Source organism: Merops nubicus, unplaced genomic scaffold (assembly GCF_000691845.1).
Source record: "Merops nubicus isolate BGI_N331 unplaced genomic scaffold, ASM69184v1 scaffold1045, whole genome shotgun sequence".
NCBI lineage: Eukaryota > Metazoa > Chordata > Aves > Coraciiformes > Meropidae > Merops > Merops nubicus.
Window position 1 is genome coordinate 35258 of NW_008611387.1, and position 24801 is coordinate 60058.

At 44.7% G+C, this 24801-nt stretch overlaps 1 protein-coding gene across 1 annotated transcript in view; it reads right to left on the reverse strand.

Annotated features, from left to right (window-relative positions):
* Positions 1-671: 671 nt before the first annotated feature.
* Positions 672-24801, reverse strand: part of GLRA1 (glycine receptor, alpha 1) — a 38502-nt gene continuing 14372 nt past the window's right edge. Inside the window, exons 2-9 of the mRNA XM_008941181.1 lie at positions 23388-23518; positions 19288-19355; positions 10486-10709; positions 7019-7101; positions 6215-6352; positions 5476-5690; positions 4682-4828; positions 672-962 (exon numbers count right to left, since the gene is read on the reverse strand). Coding sequence (XP_008939429.1) covers positions 672-962; positions 4682-4828; positions 5476-5690; positions 6215-6352; positions 7019-7101; positions 10486-10709; positions 19288-19355; positions 23388-23518 — 1297 coding nt within the window. The remainder of the gene's footprint in view (positions 963-4681; positions 4829-5475; positions 5691-6214; positions 6353-7018; positions 7102-10485; positions 10710-19287; positions 19356-23387; positions 23519-24801) is intronic.

Consider the following 24801-nt stretch of genomic DNA (forward strand, 5'->3'; position numbering starts at 1 on the left):
TAACCAAAAGTCACAAAGTGTTTGATCGGCAAACCCGTGACTGAAAAAAGTAAATATATAAAATAAACAACCATCCACAGCCTCTTTCTTAAGGTTCCCCATCTACCTAGTTTTCAAAGTGCAAAACCTAGAGGAACATGGAATGATTTTCTTGTTGGTGTTTTTTTTTTTTTTCCTTTTGTTAGGGATTTTTTTTTTCCCTCTCCATGCTTGACTGGTATGGCCTTTCTATAGCAAAAGTCATAAAGCATAATTGCAGTTCTTTCTGCACATGGAATTATGAATCATTCCAGTGACTTGAGAATCTAAGCTGTTAATAGGCTAAAAAAAAGGATTTTTTTTTATCTTCTTTTTTTTTGACTGTTTTCTTTTTGCATTATAATTAAGCATGAATATATATTAATATATTACACCGCTTGGATTGCAACTGGAGCAATCCAAACCTTCCTATGCTGTAAAACTAAACCCCACCCTGCTCTCCCCAGATCAAGAGCTTCGTTTCCTCCTCCCTGTGCTGTTATCCTCAGTTCACATGATTAAAAGTCCCTCCCAGCCCCCCTCCCCCCTTTTTTTTTAGTAGATATTGCCACATTCTTAAATTCATGCATAGCTGCATTGCTATTGCACATATCTAAAGGATCGCTCGCTCCCTCCCAGCGGCTCCCCATCCCTCACTGGTTGTGTACGTCCTCTCTGCGGACGATCTTGTAGATGATCCAGTAGAAAATGTTGAAGATGAGGAAGGCCATGGGGAAGCCAATGCGCGAGATCTTGTCGATCTTCTTGGCCCTCTGGATGAAGAGCTTGCGCATCTCCTCGGGGGAGCGGGAGGGCGGGGGCACGGGGTTGGCCGTGTTGTTGTTGTTGGCTCCCTTCACCGAGATGCCATCCTTGGCTTGTAGGCAAGCTGGTCCCATCCCGTAGGCAGTGAAGTTGAACCTGCCTTCCCCAGCGTCGTCCTCCTGAAACAGATTCAGCATGGGGCTCTACTTAAAATGAGATATAGATGGTGCACCCTCGCTATAAGGCTCTCAGCTGATGGATTCCTGCTCTGCCAGGGAAAGGCGCTGCCGTTGAGCTCGGCGCCCTTGGATGGACCCTCTGCTCTTGGGAGATCAGCCTTATAGAAGGGTGCCAGCTGTGTGATGCACAGATGCAAATCAGGGGATCCAGGCGCCCCATGGAGAACTGCACTCGCTTCTACCCCACCATGGTCTTTGACATACTTGAAGGGTTTATGGCACTGCTTTCATTTATCCAGTTGCATCCCCTGTTTTGCTTCTGCCTCTCCCTCTCGCCCTCCCTCCCTCCCGCTGCTCCTATCAGCACCTTCTTTGCTCTGCCTGTGCTGTATCAGCTTGCCCAGAAGGAGTGGGCTCCATGTAATTCGTGTAGGTGAAGCCACACCATGAGACTTCCTACAGAGTTACATGGATGAGCAGATGCTGAGACCTGTCCAGGAAAAGACCTCTGCAGGCAGCGTGCGACCAGCCCTCCAGTCGCCTGCCCCCTGGAGCCCCCCAGCCCACAAGCCGTATTCCAGGTGAGGAACAGAAACGCCCTTCTGTCTATCAGTGGGTAAGATGTGGTTGCTTGTCCTGATTCAAATCATTGAGGAAAAAAGGAAGTTATTTTCCAATCTAAAGGCAAATGTTGCTCATTTTTGGTGGAGGGCTTGCAGTCTTCTCAGAATGATTTAGCCTGATTTTATTCAACAAAGGGATGTAATTACAAGGAAAACCAAGTCTGGCCAAACTAATACAACCAGTGAATTCCAGAGTCAGGGTCAGAAACCAAAGTCTCTTGACTACAGGTCATCAAGGCTAATTGTTGAACCAATGGTTCTGATCGTCTCAGAGGCTGACCTATGCTGTGTCCCCCAACACTGACCTGTGTTCCCCAGCATGGACCTCCTGGCCCCCTCCCTCATAACCCTGCTGCCCCTTCCTCTCTCCTTTGCAGAGTGTCTTTTCTGGATGGCCACTGCATTGAGCAGGTAGCTGCATGGGATGGAGGCACTGCACTGCAGGGTTGGCATGGGGGAGCAGAGGGGAGAACACGCTGGCATAGCTGAGCAAAGCAAAACACCTCAAAATCAAACCTTCCTTCTTTTGGGTGGGTTTGTTTTGGAGGGTGGCAAGCTGGTGGGTTGTGTGACCTGCCAGCAGGCTTATTTCAGAGTCCTGGCTAAGACAGTTTTGTAGGCTTTTGGATAATTCTTCCCTGCTCTGTGTCATCTTGGTGTATCTGTGGTCCCTGACATCTGAGTTTTGACAATCCTTAAATGTCTTTGACTCCTAACAATGCCTCTGTGAGAGGACAGTGCACTGGCAGGGGAAACTGAGACACAAAAAAATTAGCACCCAGGTGCTCTTGGGGCTGAGTGACTCTGTGTGCTTGGAGATCTAGTAAGTCACTGTTTGAACTGGGAGCTGAGGGCTGCAGAAACCAGACTGGTCCATATCTCAAAGGAACAGTAACTTTTCCTAGCTCTCACAATCCCCACTCCAGGACCTGTCTGCCTCAGTAAATACAGACAGAGTAATGGGTTTGGAGTCAGCTGTCTAGTTAATTTTTCTGGTTTAATCCTCACCCTTCTTCCAGAGGGAAGGAGGTAAGAGGTGGCTCAGAAATGGAAAGGGATGACTGAAACCTGGAAACAGATATTTATTGATCTGATTTTTATTTTTTAGGGAGGAAGAAAAACTCTTAACAATGAGAACATGCGAGCAACTTGCATCTAACTCTGAGGAAAGGAAGAAACTGATTTGTCTGGATTCACTTGTATAAATACCAGACCGTGGCACATTGTCTGGCTCATTGAGCTGTGAAGAATGGCTGCTAGGTTTAGATTTAGGCAGACCTAATAAATGTGGACGTGGGCTGATCCTCTCCCCAGCTGCCTCCACTAGCACGGACCACTGCAACATCACACTTGTTTTCAGCCTGGCACGTCATACCTAAACCAGGCAGAGCTACCCGGACAAGTCAGGACATCAGGACAGAGCAATTAAGTTCTTTGGCAGCTGCACTAACCCATTTGCTTATTTGCAGTCAGCTCATAGTTTTCTGATGAGCCTGCAAACCGTGTTCATTTTGCTTTTGTAAGTGTTTTTGTTTATTCTTTGTTCTAATTAAACTGCTGTGAGATTGGGCAAGGATTGTAATAGCAGCCTTGTGTTCAATGGAACATCCCTGGCAAATATATTTTAATCTCATCTGGATATTAGTGGCTTTTTTTCTCCTTATTGTTTTATCAACAGAGCAATTTGCATACAACAGCACAGATTCAGAGGCAGGATGCCTGAATCTAGATGAAGAGATAAAAGCGTTACGAGGCATCTGCGTTGGGTGGTTTTAGCTTTGGCTGCATCTTCTGAACCAAAACTATCTCATTGATTTTGAGATGGCAGGGTCTTGCTCTGGCCAGACACAATCAATGCGTGCTGATGGTCTCATCTGCTATTTCTTTTCCCTTGCCTTTGTCCAACACTTTTCATCCCTTCTGACTGGGCTGGGGACAAGTGAACAATTATCTCCCGTTCCCAGATGGAACAACTGAAAGCAGAGAGGCAAACCTACAGGAGAGAGGGATTCCTGCTCCTTAGCCCCCAGTGCCTCCTGGAACGGTGGCGGTTCTCCAGGCACACACTGGGAACTGCTGTAGGATGGGTTAGAACCTGGGGAAGACTTTTCATGGTTGGGACAGTGAAGCAATAGAAAGGGGGGTCTCTGGCTGGGATGGATTGTGGAGGGCTCTTTAAAATCAGGAGCAGAAAAAACACCTAGAGGGGATATTTTAGGCAGACCATGGTGATCTCCTAGGGGCTCTCTTGAGATTCTCATCAGCAATTTTTTCTGGGATTTTTCCTTTCTTAGCAAATTTACTGGTTTTTTTTTTGTGCTAGCTGAGGGTGGCCTCTCAGGCCTGGTGCTGAGAACGTGATGCCACCTGCCTGATTCTATCAGTGAATTAAGAACAATTTTTAAGTGCCTTTGGTCTTACGATCACAGTCACCTTTATGTTTCTTTCTAGTGCATCTTGTTAGGTGAAATCTTTGCTGAAGTGCTTCAGCCTAAAAGCTAGGAGAGTCTAGGCTGCAGGAGGTGGACATCTACGTGACTCATGCATGCTTGGATTGGCATCAGTCATGGCGAGGAAGCACGGAGCGAGGCTAAGGCTGAGCATCCTGCTCCTTCCTTCCGAGAGGAATCTGCAGTCACTCTGAGAAGCAGATGCTTTTGAATACAGAAATGACAGAGACAAGAGAGGTGTTACTTACCTCTGGGCTAATGTAGGCTGTCTTGTTGGGGGATGCTGTTCTCTGATAGATATCCCTCACACCTCCCTGCCTTCCTCCCCCCAGCCCTCGCTGTGTGTTCTGAAGAGAATTCAGATCAGAACACTGCCATGTGAAAACTGTTTTGTTGAGGACAACCCTTTTGGCTTAGACCACTTGGCTAGCTAACAAAATCCAGCTTGCTAGACTCCTGGGGTCAGCAAACTGTTAGAAGAGACACAATTCACTGAGGTAGCTCTGCTTTGTGATGTGTGACCTTCCTTAACATCTAACCATTTACTGAGGACTTCCCTGGGAGCTAGTGGCTCGGTTCAGTTGGCCATGTAGTGATGTTCTGCTGGGACAGATTCCAGCTGTGTCCTTCATGCTTTATGTATTACCTTATGGTGTCTCCTCTTCCTTCTGAACCTGAGCAGCTCTTTGTGCTGCCGAGACACGAAGTTGACGGCAGCATACTCTAGAAGTGCAGAAAACACAAACAGCAAGCATACGGCCATCCAGATGTCTATGGCCTTCACATAGGACACCTAGGAGTCAGAGAGAGAGACTGAGTCCAGCTGTCATTCACCCAAATGCTTCTCTGCTTGCTATTTTATGTGTTACTCCCAGGGTTCTTGGAAGGAGTTGATCAAGCTATGATATGGTTGACATCTGCTCTCGGATATCGAAATCTATCTCATTTAACATGGAAGTATTATCAGGTCACTGAAACTATTCCTGGGCTCTTAAGTAGCAATAATTCCATGGTTCTTAATTTATTCAGGTCTGGATTGTGGTGTTTATATGCAAGGAAAATAGTGATCCAATCTGGTCATACCAGAAGCCCTTCACAACAGGGAGATTCAGTAAAAGTATTATAAAAGTATGATGAATGTAGAGTGCACATCCATATGTGGTTGTTCCAGAGGTTTGCAAGGTACAGAGCTCCTGGCTGCTGGGATCTATGGTGGATCTTGGGGTGGGTGATGAATCTTAGGAGAAGGTTTACTGCTAATCATAGCATCTCCACTAAGGCTTTTGCAGGAAGGGCTTGGAAATTCTTTTGTTTCCCCTTAAACTGGAATAGGGCAATGCAGCAGAATGCCTCTTGTGTTGAGGATCTATGTAGTCACTTACGTGGTGTCCTCAGAAAGTGCACCTTTTGTCCTTCTGCAAAGATAACCATGTTCCCTACCTTGGGCAGCGATGCTCGGGAACCAGAGCTCTGTGTGGTCATAGTGAGCACCGTGGTGATCCCCAGGCCAACCCGAGCAGGTGCAGCATCCATATTGATCCAGAAGGAGATCCAGGACAAAATGACTATAAGGAGGCTGGGGATGTACATCTGGATCAAGTAATAGCCCATCTGCCGCTCCAGGTGGAAACGAGCTTCTATACAGGTGAACTTGCCTGAGAAGGACAGGAGATAACGTGGAAGATTACTGACAATGCCCTTCAGTGAGTCTCCTATTTTCAGCTATTGTCTGGGAACTTTCCTTGCATGGCTTAGAACCAGAGTCTTGTCAGAGGAGGAGAATAATTGCTGTTGCTTAGCTCTGAAATATGAATATGCAACAAGAAAGCTCGTGGCAGTATGTCCTTTGTCACCTAAATTTCAGCTGCTTCCTTACATCAAAGATAAAAGATGCTGGGGGAGAAGGTCCAGACACAAACACCCTTGAACTGGTACAGGTGTTACTGGGGAAAAAAGGGTTCCACACTTTTGTGTCTATTAGTTTTTTATTGGCTATATATGTGAATATTTACTGTCAGCATTTCTACGTGTATTCATACATACAAAATATGTTGATCCTGGCTGCGTAGGGCAAGCCTTGTATCACAAGTGCCAGCAAGCCTAGCAAGAGACTTTGGCAAATGCACAGTCCCAAATTACTCTCTAATGAACCCAACAGCCATGGGCAAACAGCACTGACCTGTGTTGTAGTGCTTTGTGCAGTATCTCAAGTCTTTTTCTTCTTTGAGGATAAACTGAGGCAACGTCAGCCCGTCAGCAACTTGCACAGCTCCTTTTTCTTGCCACTCAAATATCAGATCATTCATCGTGTAGCCAACTGTTGAGAAAAGTGGACAAATATTGTGTGAAACATTCAATGCTGATCTGGAAAGGGACAGATTTGTAGAAGAGAGCTATAGTTGAAGGCAGGGACTTATCTTGGCCCTCCTTGGCAATGCTGTAATGAATAGGATTTGGGTGGAGGGAGAACTGCTTATGTGCATGGTGGAAGGGTAGTGACCTGCACTGGAGCTGTGATGGTGTGCAATGAACTGTCTGCAATAAATCACTTTTTTTTTTTTTCTCCCCTTGAATTTGGCTTCTTAAGCTGTTTGCTATTTTTTAAGACTTAATCCCTGAATGAAATTGTTCCTTGTCTTTCCCTCCTTTGGGATAAGCAACATGTACAAGGGGCAAATGTTCATCTAGAGAGAAAAAAATCCCATTTGTAGCTGAAAACACTTTCACCTTTCTCCTCCAAAGTGAAAGGCCAAGGTAAATACAAGCAAACCAGGGCTCCCCTCGTGGGATATTTAAGGTTTGTCTTCTCTAGTAAATGTCACGTGCTGAATGAATGGAAAATCCTGAGCAAGTGGTTCTTGAGCAAGCCTCCAGTGAAGGCTGAACTGGGAATGAGTTGCAGCTGAGGAAGCAGGTGGAGGGGAAGTGGGAGAGAGAAAACATGCTGTCTCCTCTCCAAAATGGAGTTGTACACAGGACTCACAGCTTTCTAACTGCATGATGCATGTCTGTACGTCCATGGGGAAGTTCTTCAGGTCCATGGGGCAGGCCAGAGTCAGCGTGATCCTGAGGAGAGAAGACAGCACAGGAGAATGCCAAACAGCTTGTGGTACTCATGAGAGGGTGAATCCATGTTCACCCATGTTGCAAACAGGCTGGTACCTCGCCCAAGCCATGCTGGTGTGCTGAGGGGTATGAGCGATCATTCACCTCTTCCCTGCCTGTGTTTTCATACATGGTGTTGGAAAGCAGCAGCAGTGCCAAGGATTTGGGTCTGTGCTACAACTCTCATCAGAGGCGCCTGCTGCAGATGGCATTTGACTGGAATGTTGTTGTGGACTGTGCAGAACAAAGAGTTCCAACACCAAACAGTTTGCTGCATCTGTCTTCATTTCTTGCCTTAGTTTCACAACAGTCTGGATTAGCAGCAAGCTCAGACCCATTCTTTGGACTCCCCAGATGAATTTTTAGAGGCTGGGACTGTTTGGAAATCTCTGAACAGAACATTTCTGTGTCAGAACAAAACAGAAAAAGGAAGTTGGGTCAAGATCACAGATTGCTGTGGGGGAAATGAGAGCTTGGTGGGATTTTCTGCAGGGAAAATGCCCTGTGATGAGTCAGTATGAACCTCTGTATCTTCCTCAGTACCTGCTGAGCATCTTGACACCTCTGTTCTTGTCTTTCAAGCTCCATTTTCCACCAGGTGCAGGCTGCTTTTTCTGTGACATACTGTTGTGCTGCCCTATACCATGATCTACGCTCAGAGCATTTGTTTGGTTCAACAAGCTGATATTAAATGATTTGATTCAGATAGCTAGAATTGTGTTCTTTGGTTTGATAATACTGAAAATGCCATTCCCTGGCATGTTTACATTTTTCAGCTTTTTGCCTCGATGTAGAAATAGCAGGATTTCCTGGGGGCTAGGAATTGAATTTTTCTATCATCACACCTACAAGAAACTTAACAGGAGGGAAAGTTAGTTTGACTTAAATCTTTAGGTTGGAAGAAAATCTCTGCTTGACTTTACAGCCATGTTGGGACAGAAGATGTTGTGACAGCAGAAAGAATCAACTTGTTCAAATTTCCTTTAAGTGAAAACAATTGTATTTTTGTTTCTAAACAAGCCCCTTAGTAGAAGATAGTCACCACCAGCCTTTGCCCACTTTGTGTTTCTCATCACATCTCTGGCAGGGGACTTCATCTCTGATCAATCAGACAGATGACCCTTCAATTAGATATTCAGACAAGGCCTTTGAGGAGAATTTATTGTAACAATCTGTCAGATGTGAAACAGGGGTGACTGTGGCTAGCTCATGAGATGCTGAGCACACACTAGAGAAGCATGTGCTGAGAAGGGATCAGCAAGTGAAATCCTCAGGGGTGGTTTTGGGTGAACTCGGTGCTGAGCATACCGAATCTTGGGTCCGTGGGACAAAGTCCAACTTCTTGTAAGTGTCTTCACTAGATTTGGCTCTAGTCAAATAGTAGCAAAGAGCCAGTTAGAAAATGGCAGAGCACTTTGGACAGAAACTTTTTTTTTTTTCTTTTTAAAAGGGAAAGACTCCTTTTGGAAACTCTTTGCATTTACATTGGGCTCTTCCATCATGAATGTGCTTTTTTTTTTTTTTCCCCCAGGAAAATGTACTTTAAAAGAAACCTATATTATTTGGAGATGAGGGGGAGAAGGAAGTTTTGGTTTTTTTTTTTAAACAGAAAGAGGTTTTGCCTTGAAAAGAGTGATCAGGAAAGTCAGATTGCTGCATGTCCCCTGCTGAGTCATTGCTCTGTTTAACGAAGCAACCCCAGGGCTGGTGTGACCCAGTATTCCCCCTCTGTGCTCCTGCAAACCCCCCTGGAACAGGACTCTGTGCCATGCCTACTGCCAAGTTGCTGGTGGCACTTTTACCATCTGCCTTTTTCTTTTTAGTCGTTAAGAAATATGAGGTTTCCACGTTCAGCCAACGTGCATGGGAATTCTCTTACTGTTTTAGCCATGAGGGATCTGGTCTTTGGACTGGAACCACCTTGATGTTTGATAGAGCCTGTCTACATTGCAATATTAAGCTGTTTATTTTCCATTTCACAGCTCCATGCTGCTTTTCCTTCCCCATAGCTTCCACTGGGAGCTGCAGTGTGAGATGGGATGTGTGTACCTTGGGCAAATTTATGTTACACATGAGGTAAAAAAGCCTTCAAGGTAGAGTTCAACTTTCCTTCTTTAAGCTCATAAGGTTTGATCTTAATTTCATCGGTTTGAAATAAAGAGTGGATGGGGTTGGCAGTGAAGTAAAGGTGGGGGATTGGATTGATTTCCTTTGGGAAATTCAGTGCAATTAGTTCAGCTTCACTGATGGATTCTCAGATCTGGCAATAAAGGGATAAATGGGAAGAGTTATGCTGAGACAAACTCGGAGAGCTCTACTTAGCAATTTCCCTAATTTTTTGGTTTTTTTTCTCAAGAAATGCGGCAGCTTTCAAAACATAGTTCTTATGGCTTCTACTAGTTTTCACCTGGTACAACTGGTTTTAGGTTGTGCTAGTATAATATCTCAACAATTTTACTTTAGGGATGTTAAGAATTCTACTAGTGAGGAGCAGAAGTCCTTAAACTGAGAAAGGTAGAGATGAGCTAGATTCCTTCCCAGACCAACCCTCTGTCTCAATATACTTTGGCTAACACCTTTCTGATTGACTTTTCTACCTGTTGTAGAAGCAGCAGCAAGTGGCAACCATGTGGCTGAAGGACTGACATCCTTCTGCTCCAATAGATTCAACTGCTGACCTAAGGAGGCATTTCCCAGCCTCTCTTTTTCATTGAAGTTTTTTCTCTCCCTTCTCCAAACAAAATTGTTTCTGAAAATAAGTTTCCATTTTTTTTTTTTTTTAAAGTATGGTACTATTGCAAAACTAGGACTTGAAGCTCAGCTAGATAGCGGCACTTTCTCAGAAGAATTCCACTTGGGGTAGTTGGGGAAAGGCATCTTTACTTGCAGCATGTTACTCCCACAGTTGCCATGTACAAACAGGGAGCTGTACACCTCACTGCTTGTGAGCACAGGTTAATGCTGGATATAAATGGCATTTGTCTTCTTTTGTGTGAAGGATTCTGCCCCAGAAAGAAGATGAAACACTGGCATAGGCTGTCCACAGAGGTCATGGGATCTCCGTCCATGAGATTGTTCAGTTTGGCCCCAACATGCCACAGCTGCCTGACCTGCTATTGTCAATCATCAGGGCAAGGTTATAAGGGAGATCTCCAGAGGTCTCCACATTGTTACCACACTGTTAATTGCATGATGTCCCTCTTAAAAAAAACCCCAACAACTCAATTTCCCATTTATCTAATGGCATGCTTGAAGTCTTCACTTTCTCATTTGAGGATTGAAGAGTGGGAGCTGAGCTCTGCCCTCCCCTGCCTTGGTGGAGTTCTTCCCATTGAGTCACCTCACCTGATGCTGTAGAGGACGTTGCCATTTCTGGAGATCCTCAGAAGCTTGTTGTCTGTGGTAATCTCATGGAAATGGGCCCCTTTCTCATTAGCAAAGAACAAGTCAGGCTTCCAGATGGAGTCCAGCATAGAGGGGTCCAGGTCCAAGGAGTCATCAGGGTATTCGTTGTACGCCAGCCGTGGGTCATTCCACTGCTGTCGCAGGAAGATGTTCACCCTGTAGTCCTGCATGGTGTAAGCAGGGAGCAGAGAAATGCAGTTAGTGCTCAGAGCAGGCTGAAGGTGCTGAGAACTGGGTAGCATGTATTAAAATCATTCTCAAAAACAAACCATGTCTAGGTCTATGTTCTCAAGCTATGATGAGCCTTCTTGGCAATGTTTCTTTAGGAGCTGTTGTTATTTTTAGCTCCGTAGCTTACAGCTCTCTCATAGCATGAGCAGCTGCCTATCCTTGCATCCCTCCACCACAGCTATCATCAGCTGTGTGTGAAGTGTCAAGACCTCTAGTCTGAACCCCAGGGCTGAAGAAGTGATGTTCAGTTGCAAGGGTCGTGAGGACTGGTGTCAGCAAGATGATTGTTGCAGAGGATTAAGGGGGAAAGGAGGCTGAAGCCATCTCCCTTTCAGTGTAGAACCATCCCTCATTGTGACTGTCTGTGGTTCCTCCAGCCTTGTGAAAAGGAAAAGGCACAGTGAGACGGGCAGTCTATAGAAGGGATATTTCCTGTGTATCCATAATGTACGGATAACTTGGATGCAATGATGGGACCAGTTGCCCTTGATGAGAGTGTGTGAATGAGAGAATGTGGATGAAGTCTGCTGTCCTAAACCTAAGTGAGCATTCTGGGTTCCCCTCTTTAAAGTCAAAATACCATAAATACTACAGATTTTATAGGATGGCCATCTTCTTTAATCGAAGCTAGTCCTCCAACACTATGCAAAATGATGACTGACTCATAACTGTATGTCCTACAGCTCCCTTGAGCTCTCCAGGCCAAGGCTGGCAGCTGAGATTGAGCTCAGATGCTCTCATGAACAACTAAAGGCAGCTTCTGTTCTCTTTATCTGACCAATATCTTCCCAGAGTGATCTGTGTGCCCCTTTTCTGCTGAATTTCACATAAGAAAGTGAGCCTATAAATTGAGATGGGGGGAGGACATGCCAGCTATCAGGAGAGGGATAAAAGCTGCATGTCCATACATTAATTGACACTTTCTAAGTATAGAGGCAGATAGAGTCTGAAGAACAGCATATAATAAACCAATTTCCCTGCCCTGGCCCAAACTAATAGTTGCTATCATTAGTAAGAGTTTCTTTGGTGCTTTTCTAATACTAATATTCTGTGAGGTCTTTTATCAAGAGACAGTTAATGGAGAGTGCCTGACGTGTTAGGTGGTATCTAATACCTGCTGCAGGCATTAGGACCTTTCTTTCAGTGAGATTATTTGGCACCCCTGAGGGGATCTCCCTGTCTCTGCCACCAGGTCTTGTTTTTCCATCTGGAGAACACAAGCTCTGGCGTGCACATAGAGAAGAATCTTTCTGATGTTGCTGCCTTAGGTGCCCCCTTGACTATGAACCTGCAGCCTGTTGTCCAGGAGAATAGGACTTGTAGAGTCCAGTCATACTGGAGGGTTGGGAGAGGAATGTGTCTTGGGTATTTTGTGCTTTGGATGGGTCAGTTCATAGCCAAGCCCATCTGTTTCAAGCCACTTAGTGCCATCTGCATCCTCAGAGCACAGAAGCTGCTAATGACATAATGATTATGACAACAGCAAATGGACCAAGGACTTGATGCTAAAAGGAGCAGACTTCTGAACATGGAAAAAGAGTTGCAACACTCTCTCCTTCTGCTGATGTGCCGAATGTCACCTTCACAAGTCCTAGTGCATCGCTCTGACTTAATTATTCATCTCTGTCGGCCCTGGATAATGTGTCTTGAGAAAATGTGAATAGCTGTGGACAGCCAGGAACCAGGGTCTTAGTGCAGGACTAGCTCATCACGCAAACCTGAAAATGGGAGCAGCCCTGACTCTCCACTTCCCACGGCAGGCAGCAGCTCCCTGAACACCTTGTGTACTTTCAGTTCTCCCTTTTCTGCACGTCAAGATCCTCAGCCATTGCAGTCAGGGGAAATCAATGTCACTGACCTAATAGGTAGAAAGCAAAAGGTTGTTTTGCTTATTCAGCTACAAATAAGCTGGATGCTAGCAGGTCAGCTCCGGTTGGGGGCTCATGTCATGTACGACACAAATTAAACTCATGTTTGGAAGAAACTTCAGTGGTAGCTGCCCAGAAGTGTTCTCAATGTGATGGAGTGGTGGAGGTGGGGGGAGGGGAGAAAGGAGCCAATCTCTCTACAGCAGCCTGTGTTCCTGTGGATAAGCTTTGTTGCTGGAATAAAATCACTGCTTCAGCTCCAAAACTTGCTATAAAGGGAAGGAAAGGGTGAGAAGAAAGGTGTAGTGTGGTTTATGTTGCCACCACAGCAGGTGTAAGAAGCCACATATTGGTGAATGATTTGCCTTCATTACCATGATGAAGGACCTTCATCACATGCTTGTGGGCCAAATGAAAACACATTTATCACAGTAGATGGCTGTGGGAAGGCTCCTCCTAACTCAGCTCCACAGGCCATGAGTCCTGTACTCACCTCCTGCATGGGAACAGGCCAGGGGCATGTTGAGGATGAGTGGTGTGTGAGACTGCACTACCTCCATGCAGGGGATGTTCAGTGGTGTGGTGAGTCACTCTGGTGTGTGCTATTTTTTGTGCTCCTCCTTTGGAGACAAGCGTTTGCAATGGATAATTTTTTTGCTTTGGAATAAAGACACCTGAGCATTTACGTTGTGGTATAAAAAAGCAAGGACAAAGAAATGTAACACATGCAGTGAATGCAGTTCTCTGCCTTGGCCATTTTATGGTGTCAGGATTGTACCTAAATCATATATGTGTGTATGGTGATGAAGATCTTTCTTCTCAGAGGGTTTAATCCAGAGTCCTGGCCTGGCCACTGAGAATATATTTCTCCTCCAAGGTGCCTTTTCCCTTATGACAAACAGTTGCATTGCACTGTAGTATTGAAGGCACCGAGCAAACTTTTAGTTTTCTTGTGTGCAGGCTTATTTAAACACAAATGTAAAAACAAGCACTGTCACTGCAGATGGGATGTGAGACTGTCTGAGGAGCCAGCAAAGGCAGGGAGAGGTCTGTGGGTATGTCTGTGGCTGTGACACAGTCTAAGATAAGGGTTGCAGTGTTCTGTACCAGCCAAAGGATCCTGTGTGTTGAAAGCTTCGTGCCTAGTCATTGCAGTCAAGCTGGGAGGTGATGAGCCGAACAACTCCCATTTGTTGGCTACCTGAAGACATACAGTGTTTCTCCTGGATGCTGTTGTATGAGATCTTAATTAACATCACAAAGAAGTCCACAGATATTCCTAAATGATGGACAGAATGGACCAATTTCTGGTGTGAACTTTAAAGGAAAAAAAAATAAAAAAGGTTTTATTTGGGCTGTAAATTCAGCAAAAGAAAAAAATCTCTTTCTCCCTATTCTTCTTATCACTTGAGCTCCTCATTTGTGTGCCAATCACATCCAGGCATTGATTATCTTGTGCAGCCTGCTCCTCTGGCTGGCTTGGGAGGGGAGAGCAGCAGCTCTGTGTCATGAAGGCATTCAGGAGCTTTGCAATTTGGTGCAAAGGCATTTTACTCCCAACGGGGAAATAACACAGGGCATGAAAAAAATAACTGAAGTGATCAAAGCAGTTCAATTTGATAATGCTGAAATGAAATTCTGCTTAGTGACCTCACAAGGAGACAAGGAAACAGAAGATCATTTCAGAGTTTTTCTTCTCAAGGTACCTCAGTCTTGGCATCTGATGCTGAGTGAGCTGAAGAAAGCAGTGGCAGGCTGGAGGGAGCGCTGTGAAGAAGGGATGGAGACTCAGGAAAGCCAAAAGGTTTTGGTCCTTGACTCCAGGGTTCTATCAGACCAGTCTCTTAGTGAGATCTCACCTTGATAAATTTACATTTTGCTGATGAAAAAAACAGGGTAGAGACTGAACACCCTCAGGAGGGGATTCTGTTACCCCACCTGGGCAGCAAAGCACAGCAAGCTGTATTACCTCTGAGTTCATTCTGTAGACATGGAGTGAACAAGCATATTTAAGGTTATTTGCCTTGCAAATGAGCACTACAACAGACTGATTCAAAAAAACCCAACATACTGGGGCAGATCTCAAAGGGTTGGTAAGGAACCTTGTTACCTTGCCACAGCTGTAGCCAAGTGGCCAATTTGAAGCCTGGTATGAAAGCCACAGCTGGGCTGAGGGGAGGAGCTGCTGTGAGTAGTAGTTGTGTTGGAGGTGCTTCTGAGGACAAGTTCTGTTGCTGGAGCAAGGTAGGCATGTAGTGAAGGGGTGGGAGCAGTGCCCTTGTGCTTAATAAGTGTGGGTGTTTGGGGCTGGAATTTAAATCAGAAAGCTTTTCCCTATGAAGGGAGGGGAAGTTATATCTTTCTGGGCCAGGAATGGTGGTGGTGGGCTGTAGCCAGCATCTCGAATGTCAAATTTAGGAATTTAGTAGTGAGATCTTGTTCTTCAATTCTTCAGCTTGTTTTTTTTTTTCCCTTGTGTATGTCCTCATATTTAAGTTGCATGGTCCTACTTCATGGCTTTCTTTTCTTCTCCCCCTGTTCTTCTCCATTCACTGCAAAGATTAGCTCCAATCATAAAGATAGTCAAAATGCTGCAGGTCTAACGTTGAAATTACACCAGATTGTGAGGTGTTGTGAAAACCTTTTCATTTTGTGTTGCGTGACTTGTTATATGCTTATTATCTCTGTGGGACTGATGGTTGGTTTTAAGAATGACTGACTGCAGAAAACTGAGCTCAAAACCCAGCTTTTTCCTACAGGCTTTGTGTAATGATACTTACATCTTCTGCTGACCTTGGGGTGGGTGGACCCAGTATTAAATGTGCGACCCACACGCTTCATCATTTGCTTCGTATTTGCTGTCTGCTGCACCATGGCTTGTGAGGCTGGAGTGAATTGCTTAGTCTGTTTTGCAGCATGTTTTGTTATCTTGGAAATATCATCTACAGATGGCTCTGAACAAGTATTTAACATTTGGACAGTTGCAGCCTCCAGCTTCTTCCATCCTTAGGAGATGCTAGGAGGCCAATTGTGGCTGTGTTGCAGCTGGCTGGAAGGTCACATTTGTCCTGATCTTTTCAGATGGAATAACTAAGGCATGAAAGAAGCAAAAATAAATTTGCATATCTACACTGTGTCTAGAGGAGCCTGTGCTGTTTTGTGGTTTTCTTTCTTTTGCTGTTTGCTCTGTGTGTCCTTTTTAAAGCATGAGGCTGGAAGGGGTCATCTTGAGCACTGAGTCCAGCTAGCTATAATTCTAGGTGATGACATAAAAAATATATTCCTCTTTCTCTGTGTGCCTTCACTATATATAAAATGCTCCAAAGTGCCTGAGCTAGTGAGAGAGCCATAAAACTGCAGCTTCCATTGGAAGAGATTGATGGCATTGCTTAATTCCAAGCTTGCTGTTATAGCAGGAAATTTGTTGGATGAAATGCTCAGATAATCCTACCAGTTGTCTCATACTACAAAGAAAAACCAAAGCCAATGCAGATTATTCACTTAAAACCAAGACTCTGTTGCCTGACTTCTGTTTCATTTTGAATGAAGAATCTGTAGCTTTGCTATGGATTTCCTGCTCTGGTATGGCTGAGGGGAAAAGTGCTCGTTTTTGAAGAGCAAAAAAGGATTTAACAGCTTGTGGTTTGGGGTGTCTGTGGAGGTTTGGTGTTTTTAATAAAACTAAGCAGATAGAGTGGATGTATCTTGCATTTGTCCTATGGAATCCCTTGTTGTTGGATACCCTATTGTGATAATGTTTTGGGTCAGAAGGAGATTGTCTGGCTGTTGTAGTGGGTAATCTCTCTCCCCTTGAAGCAGTTGTTGGGTTCACAGGGATGTGTTCCAAGTCTCAGGTTCCCTTATCTTTAGAGCTGGTTGCAAATGAGGCTGATGGATATAAGCCATGAGCTGTGATCTAACATAAGTATCCAATCAGTTGCACCACTAAAAGCACCGCTAGAGGCTTTTATGTTGGGTCTTTAGTCCTGTAGGATGCCTAAAGGAGCCTTCTTCCCTTGCTTGCAGTCAGCTTTGCTTTGGGGAGTTCATTTTGGTGGATGGCTTTGTTTTTCCTTCTCCTTCCCTCTATCCTTGCAGCAGTTTTCAGGTCTCCATTTCTTGCTTGGTTCATTTTGAGCCTTTCTGGGGCAGACATCAGCTTTCTGCTTGCTCTGGGAATTCTGTGCCTTCTCGTGGCCTCAACTCATTATCTTCCCTTCTGAGGTTTGTTGACAGAAGTGGCTACATCATGTGCCTGGTTTGGACTATTTTCCTCTATTTTCTCCTATTACTCTACCTTACATGACACCTTAAGCTGTAAGTGAGCAGTTAGCTCCAGTTTCTATAATCTGCTTCATGGTGACCTCATGATTTATGCTGATCTGTGAGATTCAAGCAATGTAAATTTAAAAGACATCAGTGGTATTTTCTGTAGGAACAAATGACCCTATTATGGTAATATTTTAAAGCTTTCTCTAATTGCTTATGTGGTATCCATAAAAACCTGCTACTCTTCTCCTGCAGCTAGTAGTGCAATAGTAACCAAATATAAGATGATGTAGTACTTGATACCTGAACCTGTCCAGGCTTAGGGTGCCTAATGATTGAAGTTTAAACCATACTGTTTTTCTCTTTTGGCCAGCAAAGCAACTTGTGGTGAGTTACTATCATCAGTCCCAGGGGTCAAGGAGAGATTGTTGCTTTCCTTATGGTAAAGCATTGAATTGCTTCTCTGCCACCCAAACTTCAACTCCTCCACCACCACCTGAGCCCCCTGATATTTTATCACTGGTTTGAATTCAAAGTAGTCCAGTCTGTTTCAAAATCCCTTCATAATGAGACCTTCTGCCTTTCCTAGAAACTGTGGTGGGGAGCTGACACTGACCTGCTGCATCCTGAAGCAGCGAGAAGAGAGACTGGCTTCTCTGCAGGGTAAACCCCAAGTCAGCAAATCCCAAACACTGCTCTGACTTGCTGGGATATCATTTTTAGGTGCTTCAGTACCCGTGTTGTTTGTGTTCTCATCAGCGTTTACAAGCAGAGTTGCTGTCCCTAAAGAAGTGTGCTATGTTAGGTTGTGTGCAATGCTGTGTCAGCCTGACATCTGGACTAGCTTGTCAGAGCTGGCTTGGGTATTTCTAAACAAAGCAATGTGCCCAGAGGGTGTTCTAGGGTTCCCATGGGAATTTTTACTATGGAAGATAGACTATGAAATGAGTGGCATCTGGAGAGGATAGCAAGTCCCTGCAGCATGTCTTGGAGGTGAACTGCATCTCTCTCTCTCTCTCATGCTAGTCTGTGCTAATTTAGGGAGCATCCTGTTTACAGGGATCCTGTGGTGTCTTCATGTGACTGCTCCAATGGATCTCAGCGTCAGACAGATATTGAGAAACATGTCATTATAATGTGCTCTGAACGTTGCACAGGGTTCCCTTGTGGACCTGTCCCTCTCCCGTCCACTCTGGATCGTCTCTGTTAGATTGTATAGGAATAAGGTATTTTTTTCTGTCACACCAAAGGAGGTATCCAATAAAATTAGGACTAGGTGTGTGTTTTGGGTCTAGTTCTCCTGATTTTCCATTATATACAAATGAATCCATGAATACACTTCTCACCTGTGAACTCTGACAAATTCTGCAATCCACATATGAAATGTTACTCTGTCCAAGCACAAAGATATACAGATTTTTTTTTTTCCCTGTTGCTGGAATTGAACAGTCCCCAGTCCCAAACATTTCCAGAAGAATGGTATAGTGTCAGAAGAGACTTGTAACCCCAGGTATAAAACTGTTGATATCCTCTGACAGTGATGTGCATGACAAGTAACTCCTTAAATTAAGGGGTGTGATCTATATGTAAAGCCTGTAACATCCTACTTGAATGCATAAAACCCTTGAAGTTGGAGTCTTGCATTCTTCATTCAACATCTTTCAAGAAAAAGATGTTGAATGAAGGTAATTAAACTTTATCTTTCTGGATTATCTTTAATTAGCACAGAGGTAAGGCACTGTGCCTCCAGAGTTTTCCTTTGCCACTGATTATGTCACAACCAACCTTTAATAGTTTTCAGATGGAGCAATTATCTTCTGTTCTAGTGATCCTCTGATCCTAGTGTCGTGCCAGTTGGATACAGCATTTAGTCATGTTCATTTTGTCTGAAGTTAAGCCTTAACTTGCAAATATTTGTTTTTTTTTTAAAATTAAAAATCATTGTCTAAGAGAAATGTCTCTCCAAGAAAAAAAATCTGAAATTTTTGAAATCTGGTGCTGATTGAATTTAAGCTAAACTGGTTTCCCTTCGCTTAGTGTTCAGACTTCTGGATTTATAGGCACTTAAAGTATCTGCAACTGCCTCTGAGCTTGGAGCCTTAGGCAAGTCTTCAGAAAAAGACTGTTTCTTTTTCTGACCCTTATACATTGCCTGTACAGTGGTTTTTGTAGAGACTCTTGGAGACTGTGATCTTCAACCACATGCAGTGTGAGTCTTGTGTGTTGACCATTAATTTACTCAAGCCCTAGGTAAACTTGAACACAGACAGTATTTTCCTCTAGTTGGATTAAAGAGGAGGGTGATGCTGCAGTTGCTGGGAGTGCAATGAGGCTGAGCCAGTAGCTGAGCAGCTGTGCTGGGATTTTTACTTACCATAGTTGTTTCTGCAATCGAACCAAAGCTGTTGATGAAAATGTTGCAGCTGACATTCACTGGTGGGCCTGCATGACAAATACAGAGTGGAACAAACAGTTCACTGTGTGCTTATAAGAAAAAGTATTTCTGCTCTGCAGTGTTGTGGGGATAGAGGGATTGAGGGGTGGCCATGGGAACAAGGTTTAGGTGACCTGGCATAGTTTAGTCTTGGTTCTGATGCTGGTTTGATATCAGACAATGCTCTTGCTTCTCCTCTGTTCCCCTACTTAGAAGAATGTTTATCTCTTCTGTGAACTGTTTGGATTAAAAGGAATAGATCATAGCCAGGCAGGAGAGCTTTCCAGATATCTTAACACTACTGTGTTGGTGGCAAGCTCACCTTGAACAGGATATAGCAATGTATCCCAGAGAAGAGCTGAGAGGCTATTGGTGGGCCCTCTTCTTTAGAACTCTATACTTTTAAAATACTCATTTAAAGCATCTAAATGTTTCTGAACCAGACCCTGTGGAGCCAGCAGAGCAGTGTGCTGTAAGGGTGGGGCTGGGTAAAGGAGCAAGTACCCCATGTGGTAGTGGTGGTGTCTGCCAGGGCTACCCAGTAGGGCAGGAGACTTCAGAGCTCTGCCAGCAGAAATTCTCAGGTGGCCCTGTTTTGGGAGACAGTATTTCCAGACTCTCGGCCATGCCTCTTCTGGGTTTTATTTGCTTTCAAACTGAAGCTTTGCTTAGCATACTCATGTTAGAAAAGTTAAGGGGGCTACCAAAAGAGAGGACAGATGATGATTAAGGGAAGAAAAGATGATAGCTGGAGGGCATGTGGATCAGTCTGTCTGTGTAGTACTGGTGCCCAGAGGTATCAGTGTGACTGAAAGAGGATCACGATATCGCCTGGCAAATCTGAGGTGGAAATGTGTTTGTGCCCACGGGGGTGCCAAGAGCTGCTGTTCACTACAACACAGAAACCAGGAGAATGTTTTGGAACCAGAGCCATACCTGGAGCCTGGCAAGCTGGTGACTTGCTTGCATATGGGAGGGTTTCTGTAGAGCTTTAACAAGGGGAGAGAAGAAGCAAAAGCAACCTTTGCTCTGGGGATTCCCATGGGACCTGCTACTGGTGCTGCCCAGTGTTGTGGGGTAAGGCCATCCAGGCTGAGCAGAGGACACTGCCCCAGGCACCGAAGTCCCCCTTTAAAGCTGGGGCAATTAATCGCCTGTCATCCCTGTGACAGATGCTTCTGGGCAGATAAGATTTGTGGAAGTAGTGACTGTGGAATTATAGAATTTCTTTTATGGAGCCAAGGATGTCTGCATTTCAAACACTGTGTGATGGCTCAGCCTTGCTCAGGGAGTGGTGGTTGCCTGTCAAGGCCACATCTGCAGTCTGACAGTTGCTGCAAGATGAAATATTGGGGGGGGGAATGGCCTTAACAAGGGGCTTGTGTGTCTAAACGGTGCAAACTTCATCCTGTGTGGAACTCAATGGGATTTCTGGATTACTAAGTAACATTTGGAGATTGGTATGTTCTTCATTTCCCTTTCCTCCTCTCCTACCTCATCCTCCTCTGAAACTTTTTTCCCCTCTGTGGGAGTGGGATTGCATCCAGGTAACAGTAATACTCTCTGAGGCTGGGATTTTCTTGGTGTGAGTCCCAGGCAATCTGAGAAGGCTTCTGTCTAACCAGCTCCCAGCCAGCCACTTGCCAGCTCAGCAGCAGTGGCTCACACACTGTTCAATCTGTGCAGCTCTTCCTCCAGACTGTTAAACACTGGCATGGCTAAAATATCAGATACAAAATGGTGTCGTCAGGTTTTTTGCCCCCTTCACCAACATTTCTTATTCAAAAGGCTTGTGAAGTCTATACAGCAGCTGAAAGCAGGGAGCTGATCAGGCTTCATCACTTATTTATCCTCTCTTCAATGCTCCTGTTGAGCTCAGGAGTAATAGTTTTCTTCTCTGGATCCATCTCATGAACCATGTAGAAGGTCCATGTGCATGTGATTTCCCCTCCCAAATAGCACAGTGTAAGAAAAATTCTGAGCTGACCTGGATGACTGTGTGTGCTCATCACTCTGACATGCATGGAAGACTTGAGCCCTCCTCTTCCTCATCTTATCCTGATGTGAAGCTGGCTGTGGGATGAGCTTGGTCCAGTGCATGCGAGGAGACTCTCTCCTTGGGACAGCTCAGCTCTTGTTGTGGCATTGTGCCCTTTCTGCTGCATCTGAAGGAAGCACTCTTCAGGGTTTGGGTTTTTTTTTGGCTTGTGTGAGGCTGTAGAGATGTCCCTGCCTACCACAGTGATGTGCCACCGCTGCAGTGGAATGCTGCTGTGAAGGAATATAATTTTCCAGTAGCAGAGTTAAGGGTACAGCCTGGGTGAGGGGTCCCTTGTCCCACACCTACGGGCTTCAGCTCTGTCCCTACATGAGTTATGGGCTTCATCCTCCAACTCAAACCGAAGCCCAGATGGTTCTTCCTTGTTCTCCAAATGTGAATCCACAGCTAAATCCAGACTTTACTGCATTCATGGAAAAGCTGCAATCTTCTTTTTTGTTAATCTTCCCCTCCCCAAAAATCAATCAGATACGGATCTTTGGTATTATTTTCATTTAGATCTAAGCCATTAAAATGCCCTTATGAGTTACTGCAGTTAATTTAAATGACATGCTTTGAGAGCTACAACCCCAAGCTCTGTAAAACACCTCCTATGCCTCCATATAAATTGGAGCCTGATTTATGTGTGGGAGGCTAAGCCAGCAAAACTACCCTGTGGGGAAGGTGTAGTTCATTGAAATAAAACTGGAATTAAATTATCTCAAATAAAAATGCAATACAGCTGCCTGCAGCAGGAAGATAATGTATACATTTCATTAAATATTAAAGTTTAATTTCTTTTGTGTGTGTGCATAATTTAGTGGTAGGCAGGTTTGCAGGGTGGTTTTTTAACTCTTTGTGTTTTGGATAAAGCCAGAAATGTTCTGTTTGTCGGGTTGATTACTAGGACATAAGTGTCCCAACTGTGTCTGGTTTAAAAGCCCAGTGTAGAGCTTGTTGTGTGCAGCTGGATGGCAGGTGCTGTCACCATGATTAATGGGTTCTGGGAGTCCTGTGTTAGCATTGCAAGTGCCTCTTGGGAGGGAAGGAGGAATTGGTAGTAGGAAACAAAAGAAATGGATGAAATGAACATTGAAGAGGGCTGGGCAGTGGCTGGGAGGTGAGCAGGTCTGGTCTTACCTCTGGGTGTGATTCAAGGGCAAATGGCTCTGGGAAAGTGAGCTCAGTTTAAAAAAAAAAATCATAGAATGGTTTGGGTTAAAAGGGACTGTAAAGGCCATCTGGTTCCAACCCCTGTGCTGTGGGCAGGGTCACCTTCCACTAGACTGGGTAGAAAACCCCACCAAAAAAAAACCCTCAAACACAAACAAAAGCCCAACAAAAACACAAACCAAGCCCACTCTCACCTCTTTGCTAGAAGAGGTGTTTTGAGGAGCAAAGAAAGAGGTTCTGATGCCTCTCCCAGGGCCTCCTTCAATGCTATTTGCCTGGCAGTGAGCATAGGGTGAACTGGTGACACTGGGTGTGAGATGCAGCTTTGTGGTGGAGCTGTATTGGGCACTAGCTTCAGAGTCCCTTTACTACAGGGGACAGTGATGGGTCAGAGCAGCTCCTGGCATCTCACTGGATTCCTCTGGAGCTGATGGGAGAGACTCCTTTTTGCTTGAATGAGTTCTGGGGGGAGCATTGCTTGCTATTAGAAAGTGCTATGGGCAGTAACTTAAGGGGGAAGGAAAGTAGTTCTCCTAAACTGTAAGATGTTCAGCTCCCTGCCATTCACTGCTTGGTTGGGCAAGATCCCTGCCCCCTGTATTAAAGTTTTTCCTGCATATAAAATAGTTACAAGGTTGTTTCTATCCTGAGTGGAAGTTGGATGTCTTTCCATACATTTACAAGTGATCCATGTGCCAAATCTCTTATCATATGTATTTCATATGAACATAGAGATTGTTTATATTCCATATATAGTCATTAATGAGGATTGCATGCAGTTTTCAGTCTCCAAATGAAACAAAGCCACAAAGCAGAGGTTTTTGCATACCTTTAAAATTTGGCCTGATCCTGGCATCATATCCTGAAGTTCTCCCCATCAACTTATCCAAGAAATCAGAAGGTGACATGGGTTTGGGGGCAGATCGGGCTGCTGCTTCAGCTTCTTTGGAGGCTGCCAGGCTGTGTGAGTAGAAAGAAAGAGGAAGTTTTAGTGTACATCCTACACTGAAGAAGGTTTGGGTCCAGAAACAGAGCAGTCAGCACCTCATTCCTTCTGTGAGGCAGGATGGGTGTCTGTGAATTCCTGATGAGGTTGGTCTCTGCTAATTTGTTTGCCCAGCCCAAACATCTCTGAAGGTAGAACCCCAGCTGCCACCAAAGTAGAAGAAAGATGATGAGTGGAGAAAATCCTTTTGTGAGTTTAGGTAGAGCTTCTTGGCATGCCACTAAATTACAAATGTGAACTCTGGCACCAAGCTCTGCAGGTAAAATACACTCTGAGATTAGCCTTGGGCAGCAATTACTGCTTAATTACATGGCAAATAGCAAGGAGCATGTTTGGTACTCTGACAGTCTGATTTTCCAAAAGGCAGGTAGGATCAGAGCAAACCTGGAATCTGAGGCTGAAATGAGTGTCCTGTGATTGTATAGCTCCTGCAGAGTGCTGGGGACTGTAGGGGATAGATGTGGTTTTGCTTCCCTCTTGCTGGTCAGTCCAGCATTTGCTGTTGCTACCTGCAATGCAGGGGTCTGAGTTCAATACAGCAAGATTGTCTCTGGATGGGGAGGTGTATTCCTGAAATGACACTCACTTTAGGTTGAGGATGAAACGAGATGAAATCTTTTGGGAACCTGTATGACCTCCAAGGCAGTAAGAGTGAAATTAGTAATTTATCCATAGAAGATGAAATTCTAAGACTGACAATGTGCCTTCTGACTCTGTGGGAGTCCACAAGATATGCAGGGTGAAGATTTGGGCTTAGGAAGTCTCAGTTGTTGCCATCTATGGAGGAACAAGTGATTCCTGATACTAGGTGCTCATTCTTAACTTTGCAGGAAGGTTTGATTTCCAAGACAAGAATAGACACTACTCAGTTCCTTCCCTATGGTTTCTACTTAAACACAGATCAGTTCCCAGGCTGGAAGTCTGGTGTAAAATTGCCTAGATTTGCAAAAAAAAATAAAAAACTCAAACCTAAATGCATAGGTGACATACAGTGTGCTTGGGGAAAGAGCTGCATCTGCCTGTGGGTTCAGATGCCTGGTGCTGGTTAAAGCCTGCAGGCAGTACTGCAATGCAAATGTATAGTGAGCCAAAGAAAGCAGCTCAAGAGGAACTGAGGCTTATTGCTTCATCCTTTGCTAAACTTCTGAATGCTTTTAAAGTACAAAGGCTATGTGGGAACTGTGAGAGCTGCTACGGCAGAGCAGCTGAGAGGCCTAAGCACGTTTACAACAGGCAC